The sequence below is a fragment of the Helicoverpa zea genome, chromosome 13 (genome assembly GCF_022581195.2).
Source record: "Helicoverpa zea isolate HzStark_Cry1AcR chromosome 13, ilHelZeax1.1, whole genome shotgun sequence".
NCBI lineage: Eukaryota > Metazoa > Arthropoda > Insecta > Lepidoptera > Noctuidae > Helicoverpa > Helicoverpa zea.
The window spans coordinates 9,350,618-9,362,948 of NC_061464.1; the positions used below are offsets into that span (position 1 = coordinate 9,350,618).

The following is a 12,331-nucleotide window of genomic DNA, read 5'->3' on the forward strand; positions in this document are numbered from 1 at the left end:
ACCAAAATAAATAATACATATAAAAATTTAATGCTAAAAACTTTCATAAAACTTAAATATCTTTTTTCTTAACAACAAAAACAAATTGAACCTATAATTTAAAATTAATAAATAAAATTGAAATAAGTTGCTATTAAAAAAAATATATAAAATTGGTATTCGATTATTTATAATAAATATCCGATTTAGGTATCGAATGCACACCGATGATTGAAAAAAAAAAATAAAACTCTATTCCAAACTCTACTTGTCTGTGACTTTGATCTTGTAAATATTGTTCATTTTTATTGTGTATTTTATGTGCTGATTTTTTAGTTATTGAACATAAATAAGTGCACGAAATGTATTGCAATGGATTGAAAATGTTATAAATATGACGTTTGTGTTGTGTTTGAGAAAGTGATGCGATTATTTATTGGTAAGTTTTCACCAAATTTGAAATGCCTAACTTTTCGATAGACTTAAAAACACCGTAATTATTATATTTTTCTGAATTAACTGACCCCATTTGACCTTTGCACGTTGTTGTCAAATAAGTGAGCTCTAAAGTTATAGGTAAAATACTTCTAATCAGGCATTACGGACTTAGAATTCATGTGTTGAAAGTTAGTACAAATTTTTGACTTCCATGTCGCGATTCAAAATATCCCGCCGAATCAACGGTATAGTCATATGTCAAAATCTTGTCGAGCAGAGGGGTTAAACTACAAGAACACTTCTGGACAATTATTATGACATAATAGATGATTATGATATAATCAAGTTATCATATTCGCAGTTGCACTATTTCATGATGAAGTTCTAGTACGAGTGATAGTCCATAGTTTCTCGCAAGGTCATGCAGTCCACCTCATCAATCTTCAGAGTATTCATCTTCACATTAATATCCTCTTCCAACTGGATTTGCGTTTGCAGCAAATAGCGCAAGGATGAGGTCGCCTCATGCAGCATCTGTTGAAGCTGTTCCGTGCTGTGACGTAACATCTCGCATTCGTAATACAAAGCCTGCCCTGGAGGGTCTCTCACCAGTTCAGCACCTACTCTTTGAGCTCGCTTACCAAGCCTCGTATGCGCTAATGCAGTGTGACCTTCTTTATCAGCTAAAGCTTTTTGTAGCTGCAAGATATTATTCTGCATGTCGCTAATCTTTTGAGTCGTCTCTCTATGCATGTCTTCAAGCTTCGCTTTAGCTCGCTTAGTATCTTCGATTCGCTCGTGGAACGCATGGTTGCATTTCTTGTAAGCGTTCCACAAATCGTCAATCACTTGTTTGAGAATTGTGTCCACGAACATTCTGATAGGGCGAGCGCTTGTCACTTCTCTTGCTGCCATTTGTATATTTTTTGCCGAATAAGCGTTGTACTCATCGGCAGATATGTTGGCAGGATCGAGGTTAGCATAACCTTCATAGACGGAGAGACATAAATCAGTAGGTTTGAGGGATAGATTGGTTTTGTCCAAGTCAATAGCTGCTTGCTTGTATTGCAAGTCGCGATCGAGAAGGTATCGAGTAGAACGCAGACGACGCATTTGCTCATTCAATTGCTCCAACACTCGCCTTAAAAGGCTTTGTCCACCAAGAATGGTTGTGATCTCTTGCTGTAGGGCAGATTCCACTTCATCGACCACCAAATCGATGCCAATACGCCCGTCTCTAAGCATAAGACATTTGCGGCATATGGTCAGAGCATTTGCTTGTAGGGATGCAAGGCAATCTAGGAGACGAGTTTTATACATGGACAGAGCTTCTAACTCCAAACATATTTCCTTACGTTGTATTTGCAGCTCATTTTTGTTGAACTCGATGTCTCCAATGCGTTCTTCAATACGCCTGTCTGTGGTGGCTTTCATGATTTCTGCGCGTTCTGCTGTCTCGTCTCGCACTCGACCAGATTCCCCAAGGACTCTGTCTGCAAGCTGCTGTTGATCTTCTGTGTTCCTGCATCGTTGGTCGTTGCTTAACTTCCATTCGGCGAGAGTGAACTTGGCTGTTCTTGGCGGCATGCATACTATGGCCTGCTCCGACAGCCTGGTGATGGCTACGGGAGCCCCGATCACGTGGCGCACCCCAAACTGCGCTTCACCCATTATTACAAATGAAGAACTAAATAATTTCAAAAATAAACTTTATCCAAAATTCGACGACACACTCCCACGGGGAAATTGACAAAACTGTGTATTTGGTTACTTGGTAACGGGACGAGCCATGCAATGACCTTGAAAAAAGGTTAGAAGGATAATTGTAATAAACCTTTTTTGGTAGTCGTGAAAATGGGAAACACGAAATTTTGTTTATATAATAACTCAAATTGAACACGTAATACTAATAAAATTCATAGAAAGTTAATCGATCGTTATACAGTTTACTTTTAATTTTAAAAATAATTTCATTTTTCGCTAACATTATAATAGAAGCTAAACACTCAAAAACTCTAGCAAATTAACTAGCACATACAAGACAAATATTTTACAATCTAGCACAACTGGTCTCCAAAAAGGACTGACTTTCCGAAACTCCTCCATTTCATACAAGAGTCTCCAGCATTATCCCAATCGGGTAGCCCACCAGGGAGCACGTAGCATTTGCGTTTCTCCAGATCCGCGAAGTACCATAGCAGTTGATTTAACCCTAAGTTTGATTATCATTGTAGATAATAAATTCATCATCGTCACTTCATCACGTCATTTTTCTATCACCGATATACTTGACAGTAAGACGGTCGGACAAGCTACGGTCCTACGGCCTCTTATTCATAGCAAAAATGTGGGCAACAAGAATGTTACTGGATACCATTTCCTTGATTTTTATTAATAACTATGCAATAAACTGTGTTGCCAGCAACATGTTGCCTACACCTCAGCAACGCATGATATAAATTGTATTCTAAACAAAAGTTTACCAAGATAACGGGGTTTCACTCTGTACAAGAATAATTTTAAGAATGAAAAACTGAATTTACCATCTACATTTACTTATATTTAATGAGTTAATATCATAATTAGTACCTAAGAAAATATATGCGTGTGCATACAAATATCAATGAAAACACAAAACTTACCGCAAGCGAAGGCGAAAAGCACGAGGCTGTAGATGAAGAAGAACTTGACGATGTCGATGACCATGCGGCCGAGGGAGATCTGCAGCGGCCCCAAGTGAGGGTTGATGGAGAACAAGTGCACCAGCTTCAGGGCACTGGTGGTATAGTTAGATATAACGAGTTAACAGAAGAATCGTCGAGAGATAAGACATTTTTTTTAATAGATTGGAACTATATAACTGGTAAATAGGCTGCAAGATTGTTCGAAAAAGTTATCACGGCCCTAGTACATAAAGGGCTTAAGAAGGAACATGGTGGATTTCAGTCAGTCAGAGTGTGACACTCCCTCACGCTGCGCTCACAGCGGGATCGCCGCAGAGTATCATTTGATGATTTAACATTAAAAAACAAATGGTAAATGTGGTAACAAAATCACTGCAAATTGAAAAAGCAATTATGCTTTCTCTATAGTAAAGTATGTATGAAAAAAGTCTGAATTAGTTTACTGAACTTATTTATCGACCAGTTTTTTGTGAAACAGGATGTTGTGTCAAAATTACACGAGGAACGGGTTTGTCTCTAAAAACTTTGGACCTATCAAACTTCCTTATTCTACGTACCTAAAAATATTAGCCGCAGCAAACAATCCCTCAGCTATCAACTGAGGATCGAAGGCATCCCAATTCTCTCTAGGAATGAACTTAGTCTGAGGGTCTCTTCTGATCTCAGTGGTCTGCTGTATATAGGCAGCAAACCTTAACACAGCGACGGCCACGTACAGAGAGTTCCTGGTGAAATCTATGAAGTTCCACATGTTACGAAGGTAGGATCGGATGCCTTCGATGTAGATTTCTTGCGTTTCTTCCCAGATGAAGCCTGAGGAAAAAATATTTTTATACTCGGAGTGTATTTTTATAATGTAAAAATACTCATTAAGACTTCAAAGCTCAGTCTTCAGAATCAGTTCATTGCTATGAAATGGTAGTGAAAAAATAATACCCTTTACTTTGAAGGAAAAATACACGAAATAGCTCAGATTAAGTTGAATTCACAGTGTCATAATAAACTTGACACTCATGTCTCAGGATCATCCTTGATGGAACTTACCTAAAACATATACCACTACGACAAGTTCTAGATAAGTGGGTCCATTTCCTCGTTGTTTCAGAAGTTCCTTTTCCAGCTCTTTGACCATCCACTCTGGACCGAATAGTTGTATTGCTTGCACCTCCGCTCTTTGTGATACCAGGATGAGAATCACTGGGGACAATATGAAGTGAATTAGTAATAACTTCTTGGCAAACTTAAAGCCTCAAACGAAAATATGCAATTGGATTATTTTTTTCAACTTTTTAAAATACACAATCTTTTACACTACTGATTCTGCATTTTACATTGGACCACGCGCAAGTCAAGCTAGGCCCAGGACATAGAATACTTTTATGAGAGAAATGCAGAAACGCATATGGTTTTAAGTCCACTATTGTACTTTGTGTGCAAGAAGTATAAATAAATAAAAGTCCCAGGATTTTCATAATGCAACAAGTTTCTTAGAGACGTTGAATTAGACCTGGGAAAAATATATTACAATAGAAAGGTTGATATAACGGGGCATTGGTAAAAAATAACTTACACAAGAAGAACAAATAACTAGAGGCGTGAATCAAGAACTTCATGAAGGGTTTCCTTATCAGCTTGCCGGTGGCACAGTTAGGGGCGATCATGTATAGAGTGCAGTAGAAAGGGAACAACAAGGTGAAGCGACAGATGATGTTGATCAATTCAAAAGATCTGATACTACAACAGATTTTGACGAAATTTCACATCTAAGAGATAACCTGATTGACTACAATGGGGAGAAAGACTGTTAAAAAAGAGAACTACTTACACAAGAAGAACAAATAACTAGAGGCGTGGATCAAGAACTTCATGAAGGGTTTCCTCATCAGCTTGCCGGTGGCGCAGTTAGGAGCGATCATGTACAGAGTGCAGTAGAAAGGGAGCAACAAGGCGACGCGACAGATGATGTTGATCAATTCAAATTAAGAGATAATATAACTGATTTTGATGACATTTCACATTTAAGACATAACCTGATTGAATACGATGGGGATAGTGACTATAACAAAGACAAAAATCTACTTACACAAGAAGAACAAATAACTAGAGGCGTGAATCAAGAACTTCATGAAGGGTTTCCTCATCAGCTTGCCGGTGGCGCAGTTAGGGGCGATCATGTACAGAGTGCAGTAGAAAGGGAACAACAAGGCGACGCGACAGATGATGTTGATCTTCTCCATGGCGGTCTTGCGACGGAAGCCGGGGACGCCTTCGTACCAGATGGATGCTAAGAGCTGTTGGATGTTTGGGTGGGCTACGAACTAGAGACAAAATAAAATTCTTAGTTAGTTCAAAGTTGAATTCATTATCATTCATAAATTCACTTCATAATTCATAAGCGGTTAAAATTCATACAAGTTCAAATATAATGGAGTGTTAAAGATGTTCAGTGAATTTTATTCAATAGTTTTACAAAATGATTTTATTATAGGGAAACTAAGTATCAAAATATTCATCCGCATCGCTGTCAGCTGGGATCGTGCCCAAAAGGCTGGCTGCATTGCCACGCTGGATGGCAATGCATATCCTTTGACCGAAGTATAGGCCAGCCCTTTGGTCACGAGTGGACTCCACTAATCGCTTACTAATTTCTCGAAAGAGTCTGTGGGCACTTGGGCCCCATGGTCCCAGAGTTTCAACCCCAAACGGCTCAAAAATGCAATTGCCGGTGAGGTTTACATATTTGTGCCGCTTGAGGTTTTCCGCGGCTGCAGCAGCTGCACCGACACAGCTCGCCGTACTGGGAAGGTGGGAAGGTGCAAGGGTGTCGACGCAGGTTGCGTCCCACACCAAAGACCTTCCCATTCCGATGGGCGAAGGAATATGTGGCGGAGTTGCAGACGCGCACTAAGTGGAAAACTCGTCAAGATTCTCTTGCGATCAATCAACTGGCTTTGATAAAAGACGACAACCTGCCGCCACTAAAATGGAAGTTAGGGAGAATCATACGAATGTATCCTGGAACCGATGGGATCTCAAGGGTGGCCGACCTACTGACGTCATCGGGCATCATACGTAGGGCATTCTCGAAAATATGCCCCCTGCCAGTATCACCATATCAGACGATGTGTCTGCTAATTCGGAATGCTGAAAATGTTGGAACCGGCTGTTTCCAAGGCCGGGGCCATGTTAGCGCCATGTAAACGACGCCATGTCAACCTGCGACGTGCTGCGCGCGCCGCTGGACTTTGGCTGTCACATTTTTGTCATTGAAGAAAAATTTTCTTTTCGCTTTTTATTTGTCTCAATAAATTGTATACGATTATATTATAATAAACGATTATAATAAACGAATATATGCGTATCAATCAAGTGTTAAAGTGATATGTACACATGTATGTACTTCTTATTTTGGACAGTTTAAAATTTGCACTTAATGCGGTTACATAGTCCTTCAGAGAAATTGTTTGCTATGATTTCGCCTATTGTCAGATGCAAAATTTTATATTTATCTCAACTCGAAAGCAACCACTATCCAAAAATTTAAGATTCTTTGAGTAAGTAAAAGCAATTTTGACATTTCTACAGTTAAATAGCGTAAAGATTCGGTCAGAATTAACCACAAAAGCTTTGCAAAGAAGTATTATAGACTCACCTTCTTCTGCTTAAAATCAATAGCGAGTTCCAATCTAGCCAGCTTCATATGATCACCATCAACAAAAGCCGGTTCATCCGGGTCGTGGTTCAGGATGATGGCCAGCTCCTGAGAGCTTCTCGACTGGTCTAATAGATCTACGGCAAACATTTGCGACTGCCGACGAAGTTCTAGGTATTCTGCTTTACTTTCCTGTGGATTAGAATGAAGCCTTTGAAAGATTTAGGAGAACTTGATAATTTTGTTGTAATGATAATGGCAGAATTTAAGCAAACTCATTTTGTAGGAAATCATTTATTTAGTTTTAGACAAAGTTATTGGACACTATTAGGACATGATTGAAACATGCATCGTCATTAAGGTTGAGAAAATATTTTATGTAGTCTAAAATATACATATTACTTTATTTAAATTCTAAATATTTCATTGATCTGACTTCAATACGTTTAGATTCGTTACTATATTTTAAAATGCAGAAGAAATAATTAATCATCACACTGGAATTAATTAAACTGTGTTTATGAGCAATTTTTAGGCACACTTCTTTTAAATAATATTTTCAATACTGACCTGTTCAGCAAAAGCCAAGTTCCTTAGTTCCCAAGAGAGCTGGAAAGCTGTCAGTATAGGATCAGTTGAAGATAGAGCGATAAGTGATGGAGATGCTAAAGCTCTGTACTCGTTGAGTCGAGCTAACGAATGACGTAGTGAGTCCTCTGAAGACTCGCGGATACACTCCTCACAACCGCACCTAGGAATTACAAATTATAGTCTTACTAATACATACAATCTCACTAGTAAATACAGTCTTACATAATATATATCCATTTAAAATTGAAACATCACAATAGAAATTGGTAGGTTAGGATAATAAGATAACCATTTAGGGATTTAACGTACAAAGCTTGGTATGATTCTGGACACAATCAAGAACGCAAGTTATAAATTAGGGAGATGGGCTTGAAAGAAGCTGCAGTTAAATTCTATCAGATTTGAAAGGAAAATATAAGAAAGAGTAGGTACCTTGACTTTCTCACAGTTATTCACATGTGTGCTAAACCACTAAATTCAGCTAATGATGGAATGGTAACTAAACTGATTTAAATAAAATTTGGTAAACAACTAGTCTAGGCCCTAAAAAGGTACATAGACCCAGTTTTTTCCGAGTGTGGTAGTTCCCGAGGGACGCGGGTGGACCCAAGGGCAAGCATTTCTTACTAATCACAAAGTCAGCTGCATCCGGTTAGATTGGAAGCCGATTTGAGGCTCGGAAGAAGAAGAAGAACAAAGTCTTACTTCACGTCATGAGGGTTGGGCAGCGTGGCTCCGCGGTCCAGCAATATCTTGATGATTTCATAGTTGTTCTTATGGGCTGCCAGCATTAGAGGAGTTATGTCTGGAGTGAACATCGCTGTGTTGGGGTCTACTTTCTGCCAACTCTGTGTGGGGTATGTTGAAAAGATTGTCAATGTGAGGCTTAAACCACTTGTATAACTTTGTAGCTACAGACAACAGCACCTCGACCTATGTCTCAATATGTCTTGTGGTAGGTTGACCTGCTGACGTCTGTACCTTACGCTAACTTTTACTGGCATCGAATCGAAACATTTACTGGAATCGAAATCTAAAGAAAATTCTATCAGCAGACTGTTGCTTTGTAAAAGAAATAGATGTTTCTGGCCTTAGCTGTTAAATTGTATCTAATCAACTAGGTGCCTAGATGTATTCAAAAACATTTCATTTCATAATTAATTTACTTATATGTGGCACTCAAGTCCCTTAAAATCAGATTCAATTACTTACGTAAGGCTCTCCCTCCTTATGTATCAACTCTTCATGCTCCAACAACAACTCAACAGCCTCCACGAACTCAGCATTAATGGCCTGCAGCAAAGCATCCTTAGTATCCACTCCCATGATGACCAGCAGTTCCACCATCTCGAGGTTTTCTCCATCGATGGCTAAGGTTAATGCTCCGCGACCTAACGAGTCTACGCAGTTGATTTCTATGTGTTTCTTGCGGTGGGCTTTTTGGAGAATTCTGTAGAAGATGAAACATGATACAACAAATTTTCAAAAGTCTAACAGTTTTTGGCGAAAATAATAAGAGAGGCACTAAAGAATTAATTCACTAAAAGGACTTCACAGGAACTCAACATCGGATTTCGACAAATAACTTGGAGAAAGTTACACAAATAGAACAAATGCTCGTAGGTTTAAAAAAAACACACGTATTGTAATCGTAGTGCAAGAAACGCTGCGATGTACATAGGTTTCAAAAGTTGAAATCTTAATATTGAGATTCAATAGAGAATTCATGATCTAAATCCTACGAATATGAATCCATATCTGTGCTATTCAATATTTTAAATGACGTACGTAGAATCATGATTTCAGTTGTACAAAGTTAATGCCATAATCTTATTAGACTAGAAACAGTAATTAAGTTTACCGACAACCGTATAACTATCGATAAAGTACCTAAGCCCCGCAAAAAATATCCAATTTTTTTGCAGGTTTCTTGGGAACTAAGTAAAAGACCGATTCCAAAAAAAACTTTCAGTGATAGCTGAAGAAATGTAGTTATTGTTAAAAAACAAATACATGAGCAGCGCGTCAAAAACGTAATCTACATAGCTACCACTTATGTACAGCTATGTTCTACGCAAATAAATGTTTCTTTCTTTCTAATAAATTCTATCTATTTATACAATAATGGTAATATCTAAGAATTTTCACCAAACATTCGATTTAAATACAATTCTACATATTCCATTCGGCTTTGTTATTTATATTTTCACAAATCAAAGTCGAGTTATTTTTGCCAAACAACAACAAACATGACATAAGCCGTGTTATTTTTGTCGAGAGATGTTTATTTTGGGTTTCGAAATAAAATTGGATGTTAAGTGAATTTTGTAAATATTTACTATGTAAATACAAAGGTATAAGTTAGGTACTATTTTGGGACTGACTTTTACAGAAAAAGAAATATAAGTGAGTTACTTGTTGAGTTAAAAAGGCATACAAATTAAGGATAATCTAGAAGTATCCGATTTGGATAATTAAGAGGTTCTAGAACATTCGTTCAAGAATCATGACAAAAGATTTTATATTAGTGTTCAGATAAGCTGAATATTAATTTTCTCCGGCTTCCCAAAAAGAAAGAGATTCTCAATTCGACCGCATAAATGTACGTATATTTTATAAATGAAACACTGTTGTCATTTATATCCCTACACATATTTACGTATTTTGCGGATTATAAAGATGAAAGAAAAATAGTTGATAACTACTCTTGCTTAATTAGTCGGAATTAAATCTCAGACCGCCATTGACTTTTGCAAAAACTATAGTTACATAACTATTCTGAAACCAACTAAATTTAAAGCTATCTTAAATCATCTTACCTTCTCACATTGCCCATATCCCCTCGCTCGACGGCCAGGAGATACTTTTTCTCCTCCAAGGTCAGCGGCTTCGGCAGGGTTGGCAGGTCCATCGGTTTCCGAACACATTCTAGCTCGGGGTCACCCTGCGGGGAGTTTTTTATCACACACTAACTTCTACTAGATGGTTTACCCGCTTCCTGGGACAACCAATACGCGACATCGGATAAAATGTAGCCTACTTATACCTAATTATGAAATTCAAATTCAAAACATTATTTTAGACAAGAGTAGTAGAATACTTAAAAGAAAGTGAAAACTGGCGTTATATTATCCCGTCTATTGTTTGGTTAGACTTGTTGACATTTTATTAGAAATACTTACATTCGCAAAACACAAAACTCAGTCTATTATGTACTTTCGGTTACTTTGAAAATTAACTGCACACTTAATTAAGTATTTATTCGAAACAAAATTAACCAAACCAAACAAAAGAAATTATAAATCCCGCCAATTTTGCCTGCCGCAAATTAAATTTTGAACGTAAACAATAAAATGAGACGCCAATTTATAATGAGATTTGAAATTGGAACGCTTTAAAGAATTAAAAGAAATATGCTTTCTTTTTTTGGCCAGCAATTTAATTGGGCACACGTACACTACGTACAGCCTTGTAACAAAAAGTATTTATATATTTTCCCGAAAAGTTATTACGCAATGATTTGTTAAGAACATCTTTAAATAAATGAATGAATATAATATGCATACTTACGGCCTCCAGGTCCTTTTTCTCGGCCATGTTGGCGGTTTACCCCACGTTTCTCTGGAGCGGCGTCCGCCCCCCTGGCAGACTGTTTATCTACACACTGAAAACAAACATTCACCTACATTGCCTAGTAACTAGGCTAACCCGAAGGTTCTAGATAATTCAATTTAATCTGCATTTTAATCCAATGAAAGCCTATAAAGTCGATCATTATCTCAACTACTAAGGTAAGTAGGCAGCTGTACTGGATAAATTACGCAATTTTCAATACAAAAAGTACTTTAACGGCTAAGTATAACTTCACCAAAACTATGAAATACTGCATATGGAATCATTTTTTTACCTTTGCGAAAAAGTTCGTAACTGAATACGCGCGAACGAGCTCTTTGGCTCCAGATAGGCTCCAGATTTGCTCTGGAGCCTATCTGGATAGATCAAGACATTCATCGCAAAAACTACCTACTTAGCCCTTTGTTTGACAGAAGCCTTTAATAAAACTGCACATGCTAAAGTGCATGATAATCCCAGAGTTACTCCTCTTAATTCTAGAACCAACTTCCACATTGCTCCTAAAATTCTCATAACCAAAGACAACTCCAAAAAGACTCCTTCTCTCAGTTCTCTCCACAAGTCTACAGTACCATAGGTAATACAGATCCGCCATAAGGCCACGCATGATACCGTACAAATACTAGCTACTCGTAAACTGTACGATAATCTGCTTGACATGACGATTACGACCGTCACCTACTTACTGATGACACAACCTTACTGTCTGGTAATTCAATAATTGATGGGCTTGCTCGTGCTGGATGGGAGAGGAGTAAAATTTCGGCTAACTCTTGCCCGTAAACTGCAGACATGAAGAGTTTCAGATACGTTAAAACAAATGAATGTTTTAGCATATGTATGGGTAGCAGAAATCCAGTGCCCTAACCAGTAAGATATTTGGTGGTAGGTAAGTACTTGATTTCAAAATAAAACCCTAGTAAAGCAATAAGGTTCGTTTTTATATGCCTGAAACAGCTACTGACATACTGAGATCCTCCGAGAAAACCGCGTGAAACAGCTTTTTAACTAAGCACCTTTAGCACCTTCAACAGCATTTCATTTAACAAGTAGGTACGATTTACGCATTTGTTATTAGATTGCTTATTTAATTTCCTTCTTATTACCGATTTCATTTCAAGGTCAAGGTCATCGTAAATTAATTGACATCTTTTCGGCATGATTATTTTTCAAAAAAAAAACCTTAAACAGTGTAATCTGTTCTTAAACTCTGAAGATCTCAGCTCATCTACAAATGAATGGTATTGTATTTCATTCAGTTTTATAATCTGCCTAATTAGAAATTCGAGTTCGTCCCTATAAGTAACAGCAACACAGGTCTATCGACCATAAACAACCCCAAAGTCATTTCATA

The 12,331-nt window shown here is 37.7% G+C and overlaps 2 protein-coding genes across 2 annotated transcripts in view; both read right to left on the minus strand.

Annotated features, from left to right (window-relative positions):
* LOC124635700 (transient-receptor-potential-like protein) overlaps window positions 1-10,941 on the minus strand; it is a 31,811-nt gene extending 20,870 nt beyond the window's left edge. Inside the window, exons 1-11 of the mRNA XM_047171650.1 lie at window positions 10,915-10,941; window positions 10,164-10,288; window positions 8,557-8,794; window positions 8,050-8,192; window positions 7,324-7,504; window positions 6,754-6,945; window positions 5,185-5,419; window positions 4,146-4,298; window positions 3,659-3,914; window positions 3,060-3,193; window positions 2,506-2,629 (exon numbers count right to left, since the gene is read on the minus strand). Coding sequence (XP_047027606.1) covers window positions 2,506-2,629; window positions 3,060-3,193; window positions 3,659-3,914; window positions 4,146-4,298; window positions 5,185-5,419; window positions 6,754-6,945; window positions 7,324-7,504; window positions 8,050-8,192; window positions 8,557-8,794; window positions 10,164-10,288; window positions 10,915-10,941 — 1,808 coding nt within the window. The remainder of the gene's footprint in view (window positions 1-2,505; window positions 2,630-3,059; window positions 3,194-3,658; window positions 3,915-4,145; window positions 4,299-5,184; window positions 5,420-6,753; window positions 6,946-7,323; window positions 7,505-8,049; window positions 8,193-8,556; window positions 8,795-10,163; window positions 10,289-10,914) is intronic.
* On the minus strand, window positions 706-2,088 carry LOC124635701 (tektin-1). Its single transcript, XM_047171651.1, has one exon. The coding sequence runs from the start codon at window positions 2,086-2,088 to the stop codon at window positions 802-804; it is 1,287 nt and encodes a 428-aa protein (XP_047027607.1). The 3' UTR covers window positions 706-801.
* Window positions 10,942-12,331: the final 1,390 nt, after the last annotated feature.

Bases quoted from the DNA above. Each gene is read 5' to 3' on its own strand.
- LOC124635701 (XM_047171651.1), bottom strand. From the start codon at position 2,088: ATGGGTGAAGCGCAGTTTGGGGTGCGCCACGTGATCGGGGCTCCCGTA.